Genomic DNA, 14751 nt, shown 5'->3' on the forward strand with positions numbered 1-14751 from the left:
CCAAACCTCTAACACCCCCTTTCCTGCTGCCACAAGGAAGCCCCTCACTAGGAGGGGAGAGGAGCTGCCTGGGGCAGCTCAGGATGAGGATATTTCTATGGAACACAGATCTCATCTCCTTCTGGGGGAGGGATCTAACCCTGCAGTCATATCAGTGCTAAACAAAAACGCACTGGGGGGTGGTTTTAAATTTCTTCTTTATTAAAAAAAAAAGCATTTTTTTCTGGGTTTTTGAAAAAACTTCTCTAATACATAAAACAGTTTTTCCCGCCCCTTAGCACTTCTTTCTTGCCTCCTTCACTCCTGCTTCTGGTGCCAGCTGCCTGCAAGACCCAGATGAAGAAACCTTCTCAGATTGAGATGTGGGAGCTGGAGGGGGTTGAGGGTTTGAAGGAAGGTGGTTACTGGTCAAAAGGAGAAGTTCATTCGCACAAAAATATAAACCATGGAGGATGAGACCAGCACATACACGTATGGATTGATCTACAATCCGTATAAAAAAAATAGACCCAAATTGTCATTTTACATTGGCAATATTATACAAAATAATATATATTTTTTAAACAACACACACCCACATACACACACCCATGCACACACACACACACACACACAAGGTGCCAGTAGCCCGTCTGCACTTCTGCTTCTGGGAACAGCAGTGTCAGTAGGCAAAGATGACATGGTAGGTGACCTGGTGGCCATTGTCCCAGGCGTAGAGCAGGCGGTCCTTGGGGTTGTAGTCTATCTGGGTGGTGTAGGAATACTCATTCTCAAACAGCAGCCTGGGGATGATCTGCGTGTTGGTGTGGGTGTCAAAGGCGTAGGAGATGTTGGCATTGCGCTGGTTGTAGCTGTCCACGGCGTACAGCACCCCACAGATGACGAAGCAGTTGCCGTAGAAGTTCCGCCGGAGCCCTGTGCGCCATGTGGTCTCCTTGTGTGTGCTCAGGTCCACGGCATTGAGCTTGCTCAGGACAATGACCTCCTGGCTGAAGCCCTCATCGTCCAGGGCCGGGTAGATGAGCCACAGGCCATTCTCATCCACAGCAAAGTCCACGTCCGAGTGGCCCTGCCACCTCCAGGGCGTGGCCTCCTCATAGGCCACGTCATGGAGCATGGCCCAGGCAGCCACATAGCGCTGCTTCAGGTCATACTTGATGATGTTGCGGGTGAAGGCCCGGTTGTAGTAGAAGGCACCGTTGTACACCACGTGGCCTGTGCCGATCCAGCTGTAGGGGAGCTTGTAGGAGTTGCTCCAGCGACCTGTGGGCAGTGAGAAGGCAGAAGGCTTGAGGGCAACGGTGCAGAGACAACCTGCCAGGCAGGGAGGGGGCAGCCCAGAGAGATGGGACGTGCCATTGGCTTGAGGTCTGGAGCCCACAGTTTGTGTCTTGGTTCTGCCACTTTCTAGTTCTGTATAGCATCCTCATCTGTCATTTAGAAATAACGATTTCCACTCCCCTCACTGAGCTGTTTCAAGGATCCAGAGTGCTAATGTACGTGAGCGTGGTTTGTAAACTGTCAAGGGCCATGGGAAAGGGAGGATGTATCACTACTGTTTTCTGGACCAGACTCCAGGTTGTCCCATGTCCCAGGGACTGGGAAGGAGGGGCAGGGCTGAGAGATGAGAGAGCAGAGAATGTGAGGGAGTGTGGAGGAAGGACATCCCGCTACCAGAGAAGGTCCTTTTACCATCAGAAGAAGGCGTTGCTCTTCTTGTCCACTGTCTCCACCCCAAGAGATCTGGCCATGATTAAAACAGAGGACAGTGGGGAAGGAGGAACCCCCCTAAGGTGGACCCATATCATGTACCTTGTTTGAAGTTCTCCAGGTTCCGGAACTCTACCAGAGTGTTGCCATAGTAATAATTGGTTACGTAAATCCGCTCATCTTTGGCCAGGGGGTCCTTCATCCAGGCCCCTTCATTCCGCCCGTATGTGTTCTGCGTGGTTGGCCCCGTGATTGTGGAGAGGGTGTCCTTGCACCTTCCTGATGGAGGAGAGGTGGATGGAGAGGTTGGGATGATTGAAGAATGCCCCACGCCTAAAACCCTTGCTGGCTCCGCCACCTGGAGTCTGAACTCCTCAGCAGGCTTCTACGGCCCTGTATAGCCAACCTGACGCCAGACATTTTCTCAGCATCATCCCCTGCTATTCCTCTCATCTCTCCTATATTCTACTCCTATGAAGCCATCTACTGTCACCATCCTGGGCCACTTTCATGCCACCATGCTTTGCTCCTGCTGTCCTCTTACTTCTCAAACCTACAAACTCATCCCTCAAGGATCTAAGCTCCAATGCCCTTTTCTGACACCACATCCTCCTCTGAAAAACCATTCTAGCCTTTTATTGGATTCCATCCTGCTCCCATAGTACTGTGAATGCACCTCTCTTACAGGACATGTCATCTTATGCCTCAACAGTGTTTGTGCATCTCTCTCCTGATTCAAAGCCCACCCCCATCCAGAGCATAAGCCCCAGGGAGCAGGGTCTGTGGCTTTCCCCTTTGTGTCCTCAGTCCTCAGAATACACAGTGTCTGGCAGGCCACAGGCACTGAGCAGATGTTCTGAAACTTGGATGAATACACAGCAGCATGAGAAGTGTGACCAGAGGAGAGGACTTTACAGGTATGACCAGGAACATGGAGCTTCACCAGCCACTGAGCTACCCCAAGGGGCTTGGCCCAGGTCACCAGCAGAGACCAGCCCTGACTGTGCAGTGTATGTCATGTCCCTGAGGCCCAACGTCTGGGTCCTAGAGAGCTGTCCTCAAGCCTATGCCTCTGTGGGTAGGATGCCAGGGCCCCCTTCTGGGAAACTGGAGGGGCCGGGGACCAAGTTCCCACATAAGGAGCTTACTCTGGCTGTAGGAGACTCCTTGAAAGGTCAAGTCTGCTTTAAGGGGACAAGAACTCTGCAATGCCATCCTGAGTGACTCTTTGGAGAGACCTGGTGCCCATGAGAGGTCCTAAAAGACCACTAGAACCATGCTGGGTTCTAAATCAAGTTGAAAGCCTGCCTGCATGCTTAATATGCAGTATTATTATTGAACATGGCCCTGAATGATACTGAAATAACATGTGACTGCAGCGAACACATGCTTTTTGTCTCTGCCATAGTGGGTTATGAAGGAGATGGGAAGAGGACAACAGAGGGGGCAGTGGGAGAAGCAGATTAATCCAGGCTTTACAACTTCCTCTTCCTCCTCCTGGCAGCTGGGACCAGCAGAATACCCCCCAACTGCCATCAAGACTGGTGCACAGATGGGCAACGGTGATGAGAGTAACTTATCCCTGACATTCATGTGGAACCAAAGAGTAAGGGGCTACAATTCAGATTCAGGGTTCTCTAAACTCCAGGCCACGCCTACTTCCAAATTGTTGCAGTCTGTTCTATCCGTTCTGCTCCCCCATAGCGGTCTGAGCTGGCAGGACAGGGCAGGCGCTGTGCCCTTGGCCCCGGGCCTGGGGCAGCCAGGCGTCTGAAAGTAGGATAAACATTGTTTCTCAGGCAGGGCCCACAGTTGGGTGCAATTGGCAGGGTTCAGGCATCTCTGTGTGGGGTTTATTAGGTCCTGGTCCGACAGAGAGGAGAGGGTTTTGGCCTCTGTAAGACAAACAACAGAGCCTACCAGCCAAAGCCTCATTCCCCCACATCTGAGTTCATCTGCTCAAGACAATAAAATAGATGGCTCTGGCTGAGCCCAGGCAACAGAGGTCTGATGGAAAATATCTCATTCCCTGGCGCTGAGCAGGGCCCTGGCTTGCCAGTGGAGAAGCTGTGCTTCCTTAGAACTAAGGTAAGCCCTAGCATGCCATCCCCAGGGAGGGACATTTTTATGTGCCCCCTTCCCCTGGAAAAGCCCAGGGAGGACATCAACTCCCTGTCTAAGAGGCAGCCCCCAACCCATGCCCAGAGCCCCACAAATGGCTGTGGGAGGCCAGGGGTTTCTGCCATGGCTATGCCACCTCCCTGCCCAGATATGGAAACTGCAGATGAGCTCCTGGAAGCCAAGACTCATCTAAGTTTCGATGTACCGCATTGCCCCAGGCAGCCCCCCAAATCCCTGCAGGGTCCTGTCTCAGCACTAAGGCTCTGCAATGAGAGGGGCTTAACGTGAGGCTATGGAATGTGCCCCGGGTTTGCAGACAGAGGCCTGACATTGGTCTTGGCCCTGACTCCAAAGTCTGTGTTTCTTTTAAAAGGTCACAGAGCTTTAATTTCTTCCACAGTAAAACAAGTATAATATATGCCCTACCTACTTGACAAGAGCGCTTGGAGAATGCACTCTGATGATGGTATGGTAGGCTGAATAATGGCTTCCAAAGGTAACCAGGTCCTAATCCCTGGAACCTGTGAAGGTGACCTTATATGGCAAAAGAGACTATGTTGCGATAGGGGGACTATCTTGTATTATCCAGGTGGGTCCTAACTGCAGTCACAAGTATCCTCACGACAGGGAGGCAGAGGGAGATTTAACTACAGAAGAGGAGGCAACCTGATGATGGAAGCAAAGATTGCAGTGATGAGGCCACAAGCCAAGGAATGCTGGCAGCCACCTGAAGCTAGAAAAGGCCAAGAAATGGACTATCCTTTGGAGCTTCAGGAAGGAACCAGCCTTCTGACACCTTGATTTTAGTCCTGTAAGACTCATTTCAGCCTTCAGGCCTCCAGAACTGTTAGAGAATAAATTTCTATTGTTTAAGCCATTAAGTTTGTAGTAATTTGTTACAGGAGGCATAGGAAACTAATACAGATGGAGTCAGCTTCTGGCATCTTTATTTCTGTAGGAAGAGGGGAGTCCCAGCTTAGAGCTTCAAAGTCCCGATACCCAGGACCTCAGGCTGTATCTCCACATGCCCTCAGAGCAAATGCCGGCAGCCCACAGGGTGGTCCAGCACAGGCAGGAACAGTGGGACAGACAAGTGTGGTTTGAGAGCATTTGAAGACAGGTTCAAGGGAGATCAGTAAACCACGAGGCCCAGACCCAGGTCTGAGAATCTGGGGCCATTCAGAGGCTCCCACCCTTGGCAGCAAACTGTCAGCCTTGGAGAGAAGACGCAGCATGTCTAATCCTTTTCAAGGATAATGAGAGAAAGGAGGGAGATAGTTTGAAGGCACTGAAGAGAAAAGAGGGTGCTGCCTGAAACTCATCTTGGAAGTGTTCCCCCGAAGCATGGTGACAGGGAGCGCTTCCTAAGCCGTCTCTATGTATTAACTCATTTAGTCATCGATAGTCCTGGGAGACAGTTGGCCCTGCATCAAAGGTCCCCGGGGACTGAAAAGTAGGGGCTCTTCCTCTTAGCATATAAACCTGCTCAAACCTTGCCATCTAATACAAAGAAATCAGCAAACAAGAGGCTCCCGTGCCCTCTGGGGCTCTCCAGTGTTCACCCAGCAGGTCTCTCCTGCAGGGTGCGGGGGAGCCCACACACTCCTCAACTCCTCCCCTGAGGGCTGCCTTAAATGCTTACACACTGTCCATCAGGGATGCTCTCTGGTCTATTTTTTTTTTTTTTTTTTTTTGCAGTACGTGGGCCTCTCACTGTTGTGGCCTCTCCTGTTGTGGAGCACAGGCTCCGGACGCACAGGCTCAGCGGCCATGGCTCACGGGCCCAGCATCTCCGCAGCATGTGGGATCTTCCCAGACCAGGGCACGAACCCGTGTCCCCTGCATCGGCAGGCAGACTCTCAGCCACTGCGCCACCAGGGAAGCCCTCACTGGTCTTTTTATTCTAGTCAAGCCTGTCTTTTGTCTGAAACCCCCACCCACCTCCCCCATCTCCCTCGCTCACTGGGCTTTCACACCCCACTCTCTTGGTCCCCGCTCACCACCCTGGTCATGCTGCTTTTGGCTGGTTCTCTTTTCTGCCCACCTTTCAGATGTTACCCCTTAGAGCCCCACTTTTAGCCCCTTATCTTCTTGTTCTTCCTGTGTTCCCTGGGCACACTCAGCTCTTATACGGCCCGGCGTTTGTTTCTGAGCACCAGACATCCAACCCCTACTAGACCTTTCTCTCCTGTGTGTCCTCCTGATTCCTCAGACTTAAGGGATTAAAAATGGAATTCAGGCCTTCCCTGGTGGTGCAGTGGTTGAGGGTCCACCTGCCGATGCAGGGGATGTGGGCTCGTGCCCCGGTCCGGGAGGATCCCACATGCCGCGGAGCGGCTGGGCCCGTGAGCCATGGCCGCTGAGCCTGCGTGTCCGGAGCCTGTGCTCCGCAACGGGAGAGGCCACAACGGTGAGAGGCCCGTGTACCGCAAAAAAAAAAAAAAAAAATGGAATTCATCTGCTTCAATTCACAGCCTCTTCCTCCTGTACTTCCCATCCTGGAGAAAGGCATGGCACACCGTTAACCAGGCCAGGAGCCTTGTGGTCCTCCCTGATGTCCCCCTCTCCTCCACCACATACCCACTGGTCGCTGTCTCCCACCTCTTCATCTCTCTGCCCTTTTCCTCCACCTCTGCAGCATTTGCTATGCCCAGTGAACACAGGTGGACCCACTGTGCATGGGAGTCCAGCAAGACTCAAAGTGAAGACAAGGCAGGTGTGTTGTCCCTATGACTGAGTAAGTGGGGTCCGACAGCCCCAGAGGCCACAATTTCCATTTGAAACAGAACTTGTTTTGAACACAGAAAGAAGGCAGTGGTATTCTAAGAAGCATAAATAACCAAATAACCCTATCATATTCTTTCTTACTTGTGTTATTTCCTCATATTAGCCAACAACTCATGCTGAAAATGACATAGAAAAGGGAAAGATAGGGCAACTCATAGTTCCTTTTCTTTTTAGTCTTCCTTACTCAGTAAGCCAAAAGTAGGGAGTGTACAAAAGCTGGTAAAGTGTACTCATATTAAGAAGTGAAACAGAAACAGATGAGTTAAGTTTTGTGTAAGTGTTTCCACTGGTCTGCTAGGCACAAAATGCATACGCATGTAGGAGCCATACATACATACCCACTGTCATTTTGGTGGATTCCACATGAGTTAAATAATCTGACCTTTGCATTGAAAACTGGCAGTGCACAATACGATAAAATTCATGCTATTCAAGTTTTTTTTTTTTTTCTTTTTTGTGGTACGCGGGCCTCTCACCGCTGCGGCCTCTACCGCTGCGGAGCACAGGCTCCGGATGTGCAGGCCCAGCGGCCATGGCCCATGGGCCCAGCCGCCCCGCGGCATGTGGGATCTTCCCGGACCGGGGCACGAACCCGCGTCCCCCGCATTGGCAGGTGGACTCCCAACCACTGCGCCACCAGGGAAGCCCTCAAGTTTTTAATGTTCCTTTACTTACAATCGCATGAAATCCAAAGAAAAAAACCAAGTGAGAGAGAGAGGCCAGAGAAGAAAGGAAACAGCTTTATACTGACTACCTTCAATGGTACTTTTCTCCTGCTCTTTGAACGAGGGGCTCTATGTTTTCATTTTGACCTAGGCTATACAAAATGTAGTTGGCCCTGACCAAACTGGTTCACTCCTGGGGCTCTTGCCAGGCTCTGGTCCTTCTCACTGCAGTGCTACCTTCCTTCCTGGCTGTTTTCTCCTCATCCCTCAAGACAGCTAGGTCAGCTTCTTTTTTCAGAAGAGAGTGTCTCTGACCCCAAAGCACCCTATGCATTCACTTACCACCCTGAGTTGAAATGGTGTTTACGTGTCTCATATACAAGCTTGTGGCAACTCCAGGTCAGGGATGCTGCCTCATCTGCCTTTGCATGACCAACACCTACAGAACCTGTGCATCAGCAGCCCCCAGTACTTTCCTTAAATTGACAAATCTGAATATAGTCCCCCCGCTTAGAACCTCCTGTACCACTTTTAGATATAAGTCCCAACGTCCCACTCCCTTCATCAGCAGGCTCCTCTCCCTTATGTTGCCCTGTGTATGCCAGGACGATGGGCGTTCTTTAATCCCCCTGACCTCCCACCCCCCATGCCCACACAGGCTCACGCTGTCAGCTCTGCCCTGGGGACCACACTTGGAAATGGAGCTCCACCCTCAGAACCAAAGACAGTCTCCACTGGACTGCATACCTTGCCGCTTGCCAGCCCTGGCCACTTTAGTCACCCGTATCCCCCTCACGGTGACCCCTCTGTGGAAGTGATCAGAGCTCACTGCCTTTCACAGCCAGCACAGCGTGGGGCTGAGTGAATTAGGAGTGGATGCTTCATCCTTGTAGAGAGGCACAGACTTTATTCCTTATCCATTTACAAGGAATGTCTCCACTTTCTCCCCTTGTTTCTAGGGCTAGGGGCCTCTGTGTTCTGACTGAAGTTCCTCGTGGTTGCAGAGGGCTGGTGAGGTGCCCCAGCAAAGAGACTGAGAGCAGAGTGTGTGTGTGGAGTTGGGGGTCGGGAAAGCTGCCTGTCAAGTGACTCAGGGCAGCCAACTGGGACACTTCTTGGTTCCGAGGCTGGGTGCCGTGGAGGATCTGGCTAGCCCTGCCCCTGCCTGTGTCAGCACCAGGCTGCCTCAGACCAGGCCCGCTGACATGTGGCAGGCTGGCTGGCCATCTCGTGCCCACAGCCAGTGGCTGGCCAGGCCTCGGGGACTGTTAAGGTGGTTTACTTTGTGAAGGAGACAGTCTTTAGCCAATCATATTGCCTAGGTTCGACCATGAGGCAGGCTCTCTGGTAGTGCTGTCATCCTGACTGTCCTCTTTTTCTGCTGCTTCCCACTCCCCAACCCCACCCCAAAGCAGCCTCTTCTAAAACATGCAACAGGAGTTGCAGTCCTTAAAGTATGGGACTCTGCAAAGCCTTGGCAACGTGGCACAAGCATCCTCTTCCTCTGCGGTAGCCTGAGCAGACCTCTCCGAGACACTGAGGATGGTGACCGCTCCTGTCCCGCCCCTTCCCTTCCCGAGCCCTGGCTCTCATCACTGACGGCATTTTTCCTCTCCTGTCCTAGAGCTACTATGCTTTGGCCAAAAGTTAATTCCAATTTGCTTGTTTTGGGAATTTTTCTGAGAGTTTTACAATTCCCCTGAGGAATATGGTGGACCTTTTAGGGTATTACAAAACCAGGTTTAGAAACCATGGGATAGGATGTTCCTTTTAAAAGCAGCCCCATTTAAAAGCACTCAGACTGCTCAAAGTCAAAATTGCCAGGCTCAGTAAACAGCAGGCAACCTTTCACAGGCAACAAATCAGTGGTCTGTGTGGTTTCAGCCAAATGATTTTTATTTAAATGATGACTACATGTAGTCCTACTCGGCCAGGCACAGGAAGGCAGGAAGTCTGCAGAGAAGTTTCCAGAAAAGAAATCTCACCCACACTAACAGCAGCCTGAGAGAAGCACTTGACAGTGATACATGATTAAAAGCGATTCCTGAAAAAACTTGCCAAGATTCCACATTGCCTAAACAGCCACCCGTCTCTCTGTGCCACCCCCTCTTTTCATCCCTTGGTATTTGAAGAAGCACTTATATCTGTGTCCATGTCCCTGTGGTTTTTTTTTCTGCAGTAGACATAAAAGGCAAGAACTTCAGCTCTTTTGAAAAATCCTACAGGCCAGTCTTTAAGCAGAAGCTTACATCCTCTGTGTAAGACAGATGAATGGATAAAGAAGATGTGATATGTACAGACAATGGAATATTACTCAGCCACTAAAAAGAATGAAATAATGCCATCTGCAGCAACATGGATGAACCTGGAGATTATCATGCTAAGTGAAATAAGTCAGACAGAGAAAGACAAATATCATATGATATAGCTTATATGCAGAATCTAAAAAAAAAAAGGATACAAATGAACTTATTTACAAAATAGAAACAGACTCACAGAGAATGAACTTATGGTTATCGGGGGGAAGGGTGGGGGAAGAGATAAATTCGGAGTTTGGGATTGACGTGTACACACTACTCTATTTAGAATAGATAACCATCTATGACAAACCCACAGCCAACATCATCCTCAATGGTGAAAACCTGAAAGCATTTCCACTAAGATCAGGAACAAGACAAGGTTGCCCACTCTCACCACTCTTATTCAACATAGCTTTGGAAGTTTTAGCCACAGCAGTCAGAGAAGAAAAGGAAATAAAAGGAATCCAAATCGGAAAAGAAGAAGTAAAGCTGTCATTGTTTGCAGATGACATGATACTATACATAGAGATTCCTAAAGATGCTACCAGAAAACTACTAGAGCTAATCAATGAATTTGGTAAAGTAGCAGGATACAAAATTAATGCACAAAAATCTCCGGCATTCCTATACACTAATGATGAAAAATCTGAAAGTGAAATCAAGAAAACACTCCCATTTACCACTGCAACAAAAAGAATAAAATATCTAGGAATAAACCTACCTACGGAGACAAAAGACCTGTATGCAGAAAATTATAAGACACTGATGAAAGAAATTAAAGATGATACAAATAGATGGAGAGATATACCATGTTCTTGGATTGGAGAAATCAACATTGTGAAAATGACTCTACTACCCAAAGCAATCTACAGATCCAATGCAATCCCTATCAAACTACCACTGGCATTTTTCACAGAACTAGAACAAAAAATTTCACAATTTGTATGGAAACACAAAAGACCCCGAACAGCCAAAGCAATCTTGAGAATGAAAAATGGAGCTGGAGGAATCAGACTCCCTGACTTCAGACTATACTACAAAGCTACAGTAATCAAGACAGTATGGTACAGGCACAAAAACAGAAATATAGATCAATGGAACAGGATAGAAAGCCCAGAGATAAACCCACGCACATACGGTCACCTTATCTTTGATAAAGGAGGGAGGAATGTACAGTGGAGAAAGGACAGCCTCTTCAATAAGTGGTGCCGGAAAAACTGGTCAGGTACATGTAAAAGTATGAGATTAGAACACTCCCTAACACCATACACAAAAATAAGCTCAAAATGGATTAAAGACCTAAATGTAAGGCCAGAAAGTATCAAACTCTTAGAGAAAAACATAGGCAGAACACTCTATGACATAAATCACAGCAAGATTCTTTTTGACCCACCTCCTAGAGAAATGGAAATAAAAACAAAAATAAACAAATGAGACCTAATGAAACTTCAAAGCTTTTGCACAGCAAAGGAAACCATAAACAAGACCAAAAGACAACCCTCAGAATGGGAGAAAATATTTGCAAATGAAGCAACTGACAAAGGATTAATCTCCAAAATTTACAAGCAGATCATGCCGCTCAATAACAAAAAACCAAACAACCCAATCCAAAAATAGCCAGAAGACCTAAATAGACATTTCTCCAAAGAAGATATATAGATTGCCAACAAACACATGAAAGAATGCTCAACATCATTAATCATTAGAGAAATGCAAATCAAAACTACAATGAGATATCATCTCACACCAATCAGAATGGCCGTCATCAAAAAATCTAGAAACAATAAATGCTGGAGAGGGTGTGGAGAAAAGGGAACACTCTTGCACTGCTGGTGGGAATGTGAATTGGTACAGCCACTATGGAGAACAGTATGGAGGTTCCTTAAAAAACTACAAATAGAACTACCATATGACCCAGCAATCCCACTACTGGGCACATACCCTGAGAAAACCGTAATTCAAAAAGAGTCATGTACCAAAATGTTCATTGCAGCTCTATTTACAATAGCCAGGGGATGGAAACAACCTAAGTGTCCATCATTGGATGAATGGATAAAGAAGATGTGGCACATATATACAATGGAATATTACTCAGCCATAAAAAGAAATGAAATTGAGTTATTTGTAGTGAGGTGGATGGACCTAGAGTCTGTCATACAGAGTGAAGTAAGTCAGAAAGAGAAAGACAAATACCGTATGCTAACACATATATATGGAATCTAAGAAAAAAAAATGTCTTGAAGAACCTAGGGGTAAGACGGGAATAAAGACACAGACCTACTAGAGAATGGACTTGAGGATATGGGGAGGGGGAAGGGTAAGCTGTGACAAAGTGAGAGAGTGGCATGGACATATATACACTACCAAACGTAAAATAGATAGCTAGTGGGAAGCAGCCGCATAGCACAGGGAGATCAGCTCGGTGCTTTGTGACCACCTAGAGGGGTGGGATAGGGAGGGTGGGAGGGAGGGAGACGCAAGAGGGAAGAGATATGAGAACATAGGTATATGTATAACTGATTCACTTTGTTATAAAGCAGAAACTAACACATCATTGTAAAGCAATTATACTCCAATAAAGATGTTAAATAAATAAATAAATAAATAAATAATAAAATAAAATAGATAACCAACAATGACCTACAGTATAGCAGAGAGAACTCTGCTCAATGTCCTGTAATAACCTAAATGGGAAAAGAATTTGAAAAAGAATAGATACATGTATATGTATAACGAAATCACTTTGCTGTACACCCGAAACTAACACAACATTGTTAATCAACTATAGTCCAATATAAAATAAAAATTCAAAAAAAAAGAACCCCAGCTCTTCTGAAAAATCCTACAGGCCAGTCTTTAAGCAGAAGCTTACATCCTCTGTGACAATGTTATTCTGGTTGAATAGAATATTGAACAACAAGAGAAAATGTATCCCTGTCTCCCATTCCTAACACCAGGTAAATAGCGGCTAGGACACAGGGTTTCTCCTGTCTGGGCATCAGCATCTCAGTCAGGCTAATGCAGGGGGTGGTGTCCTAAGAATCCCAGAAAGGTGCATGTCGGGAGTTACGTCAGAAAAGCCCACTGGTGGCAACACCCAGGTTGGCAGGTGGATTGTGGAGACAGTAGAGAGTTCCACCCCTGGCTAGGAAGTCGCCAAGGGAAGAGGCTTCCAGGCTGGCAAACACCATCGCTGAGGACATACAAGGCGTGCAGATGTACCCGTAGCCTGTCTTCACTGTTAGTATTCTATGCACCTGTGGAGGGACAGTGGTGGGCAGCTGTCTAAGTTTCTGGAGGAACCATCCCTCCTATCCAATTGGTGGTGGTATGGGGGCCCCCCGGGGAGCTGATTCCCATGGCAGAAGAGGAGATGGAGTGCTGGGCCCATGAGCATGGTCAAGGCTGCCCAGAGCCAGTTTGGAACTGGGAACCTCTGCTCAGACCCTGGGGCATTCTGCAGAAATTGAGCAGGACCCGCAGCTTCAGAATTGATTATCCAGGCAGTGAGGAATGGACCTTTTCTATTCTATGGTCAGCTTGCTCCCATGGAAGCAAAAGAAAGGAAAAGAAAAACATTCTCTCCTCCCACCCCAACCTCTGTGGCTCAAGAATTGTCTTCTTGCTTAGCTTCCTCCAGGCCAAGGTTCATGAGATTTTGCCCTGGGGTCCATTTGGTTGTTTCCTTGCCATTATTCTGGGATTTTTCACCCAATAGGAATCCCTTGCTGTACCATGGCCTGATAAACTTACTGCAGAAAACCGCCGAATATTATGGAGAAAACAGTCTTTAGCAAATTTCTAATTTCTGAGACCCATCGACAGGCAGAGATTTGGCCCAGGTCACACAGCTGTCAGCGGCAGAGACCAGGCTATAACAATGTGTTTGGCTCCTTCCACCATCTGTATGGCGTAGCTGGCACCTTATTCTGAGGAGGAATTTGGAAAGAGGTTGCCAAGGGAGCAGAAAATGGGAAGGGAAAGACAGGTATAAGGCAAAGCACGTCTTCCGTCAAATCAAGTATATTTTTAATGAAATTATTATTCAATAATGTTATTTCTCAATCACTATGGATGGTGACGTAATGAATGTTTGGTTTAGCTCTTTTTGGAAGAGACCTCTGTAGCCAGGTCTCATTTCCTTTTCTAGTTGTTCCTCGCCCCCCACTGCCCCCCGACATCACACACACACACTCTCAGTTTACTGTTCTCAGAGTCATCTTGTGGACATGGAACTCCCAGGCACAGAACAGGACTGTGTTCTCTGTGCTTCTGGAACATACCCTGCTCCTTTAGACCTAATAGAAGACTTCTCTACTTAGAAAACTCCCGTTTGGGCTTCCCTGGTGACGCAGTGGTTGAGAATCTGCCTGCCAATGCAGGGGACACAGGTTCGAGCCCTGGTCTGGGAAGATCCCACAGGCCGTGGAGCAACTAGGCCCATGAGCCACAGCTACCGAGCCTGCGCATCTGGAGCTTGTGCTCCGCAACAAGAGAGGCTGCGACAGTGAGAGGCCCGCGCACTGCGATGAAGAGTGGCCCCTGCTCGCTGCAACTAGAGAAAGCCCTCGCACAGAAATGAAGACCCAGCACAGCCATAAATAAATAAATAAATAAATAAATAAATAAATAAATAAGAAAACCCCTGTTCATCCTTCAAAACCCAGTTCAAGGATACCTCCTTAGAAAAGCTTCCCCAGCCTTCTTAGCAGCCAGGCCAAGCTGCTGCTCCCTCTTTCATGTCTCTGTTTCTGCATTCCTCTGTTACAGCATTTATCACATGATGCCACAATGTTTCCATGCTTTCTAAGGCTGAGGGCTCATGAGATTTTCCCTTGGGGCCCACTGCACTGGTTATTCCCCTGTTCCCATTCTTATTATTCTGGGATCCCTCTGCCCACATAAGAATCTACTGTTAGTTCATGGCCTGGTAAACATACTGCAGAAAACTTAGCCATCATTAAATAACCAAATACCCAATACCCACCACAAAGCCTAGTACACCAGCACTTGACAAACATCTATAAAATTTATTAATGAAGCTGAGATCTTGGCTCCATTAATTTACTTATATTTTTAAAAGGAGTTTCCCACTCCTATCACTGGCACATTTTGAATACATAGACCCTAGATGTTAAAACTGATCATTGGCCAAGGCGTAACTCCAC

General features: G+C 47.8%; 1 protein-coding gene across 3 annotated transcripts in view; it reads right to left on the bottom strand.

The window, feature by feature from the left end:
- Window positions 1–661: 661 nt before the first annotated feature.
- Window positions 662–14751, bottom strand: part of OLFML2B (olfactomedin like 2B) — a gene marked incomplete at both ends in the record, with an annotated part of 40719 nt that continues 26629 nt past the window's right edge. For all 3 annotated transcript variants that reach the window (XM_079697275.1, XM_079697274.1, XM_079697273.1), the window contains 2 exons: window positions 662–1263; window positions 1813–1989. In XM_079697275.1, the coding sequence (XP_079553401.1) occupies window positions 662–1263; window positions 1813–1989 (779 nt within the window). The remainder of the gene's footprint in view (window positions 1264–1812; window positions 1990–14751) is intronic.

The sequence above is a fragment of the Hyperoodon ampullatus genome (assembly GCF_949752795.1).
Source record: "Hyperoodon ampullatus genome assembly, chromosome: 2".
NCBI classification, from domain to species: domain Eukaryota; kingdom Metazoa; phylum Chordata; class Mammalia; order Artiodactyla; family Ziphiidae; genus Hyperoodon; species Hyperoodon ampullatus.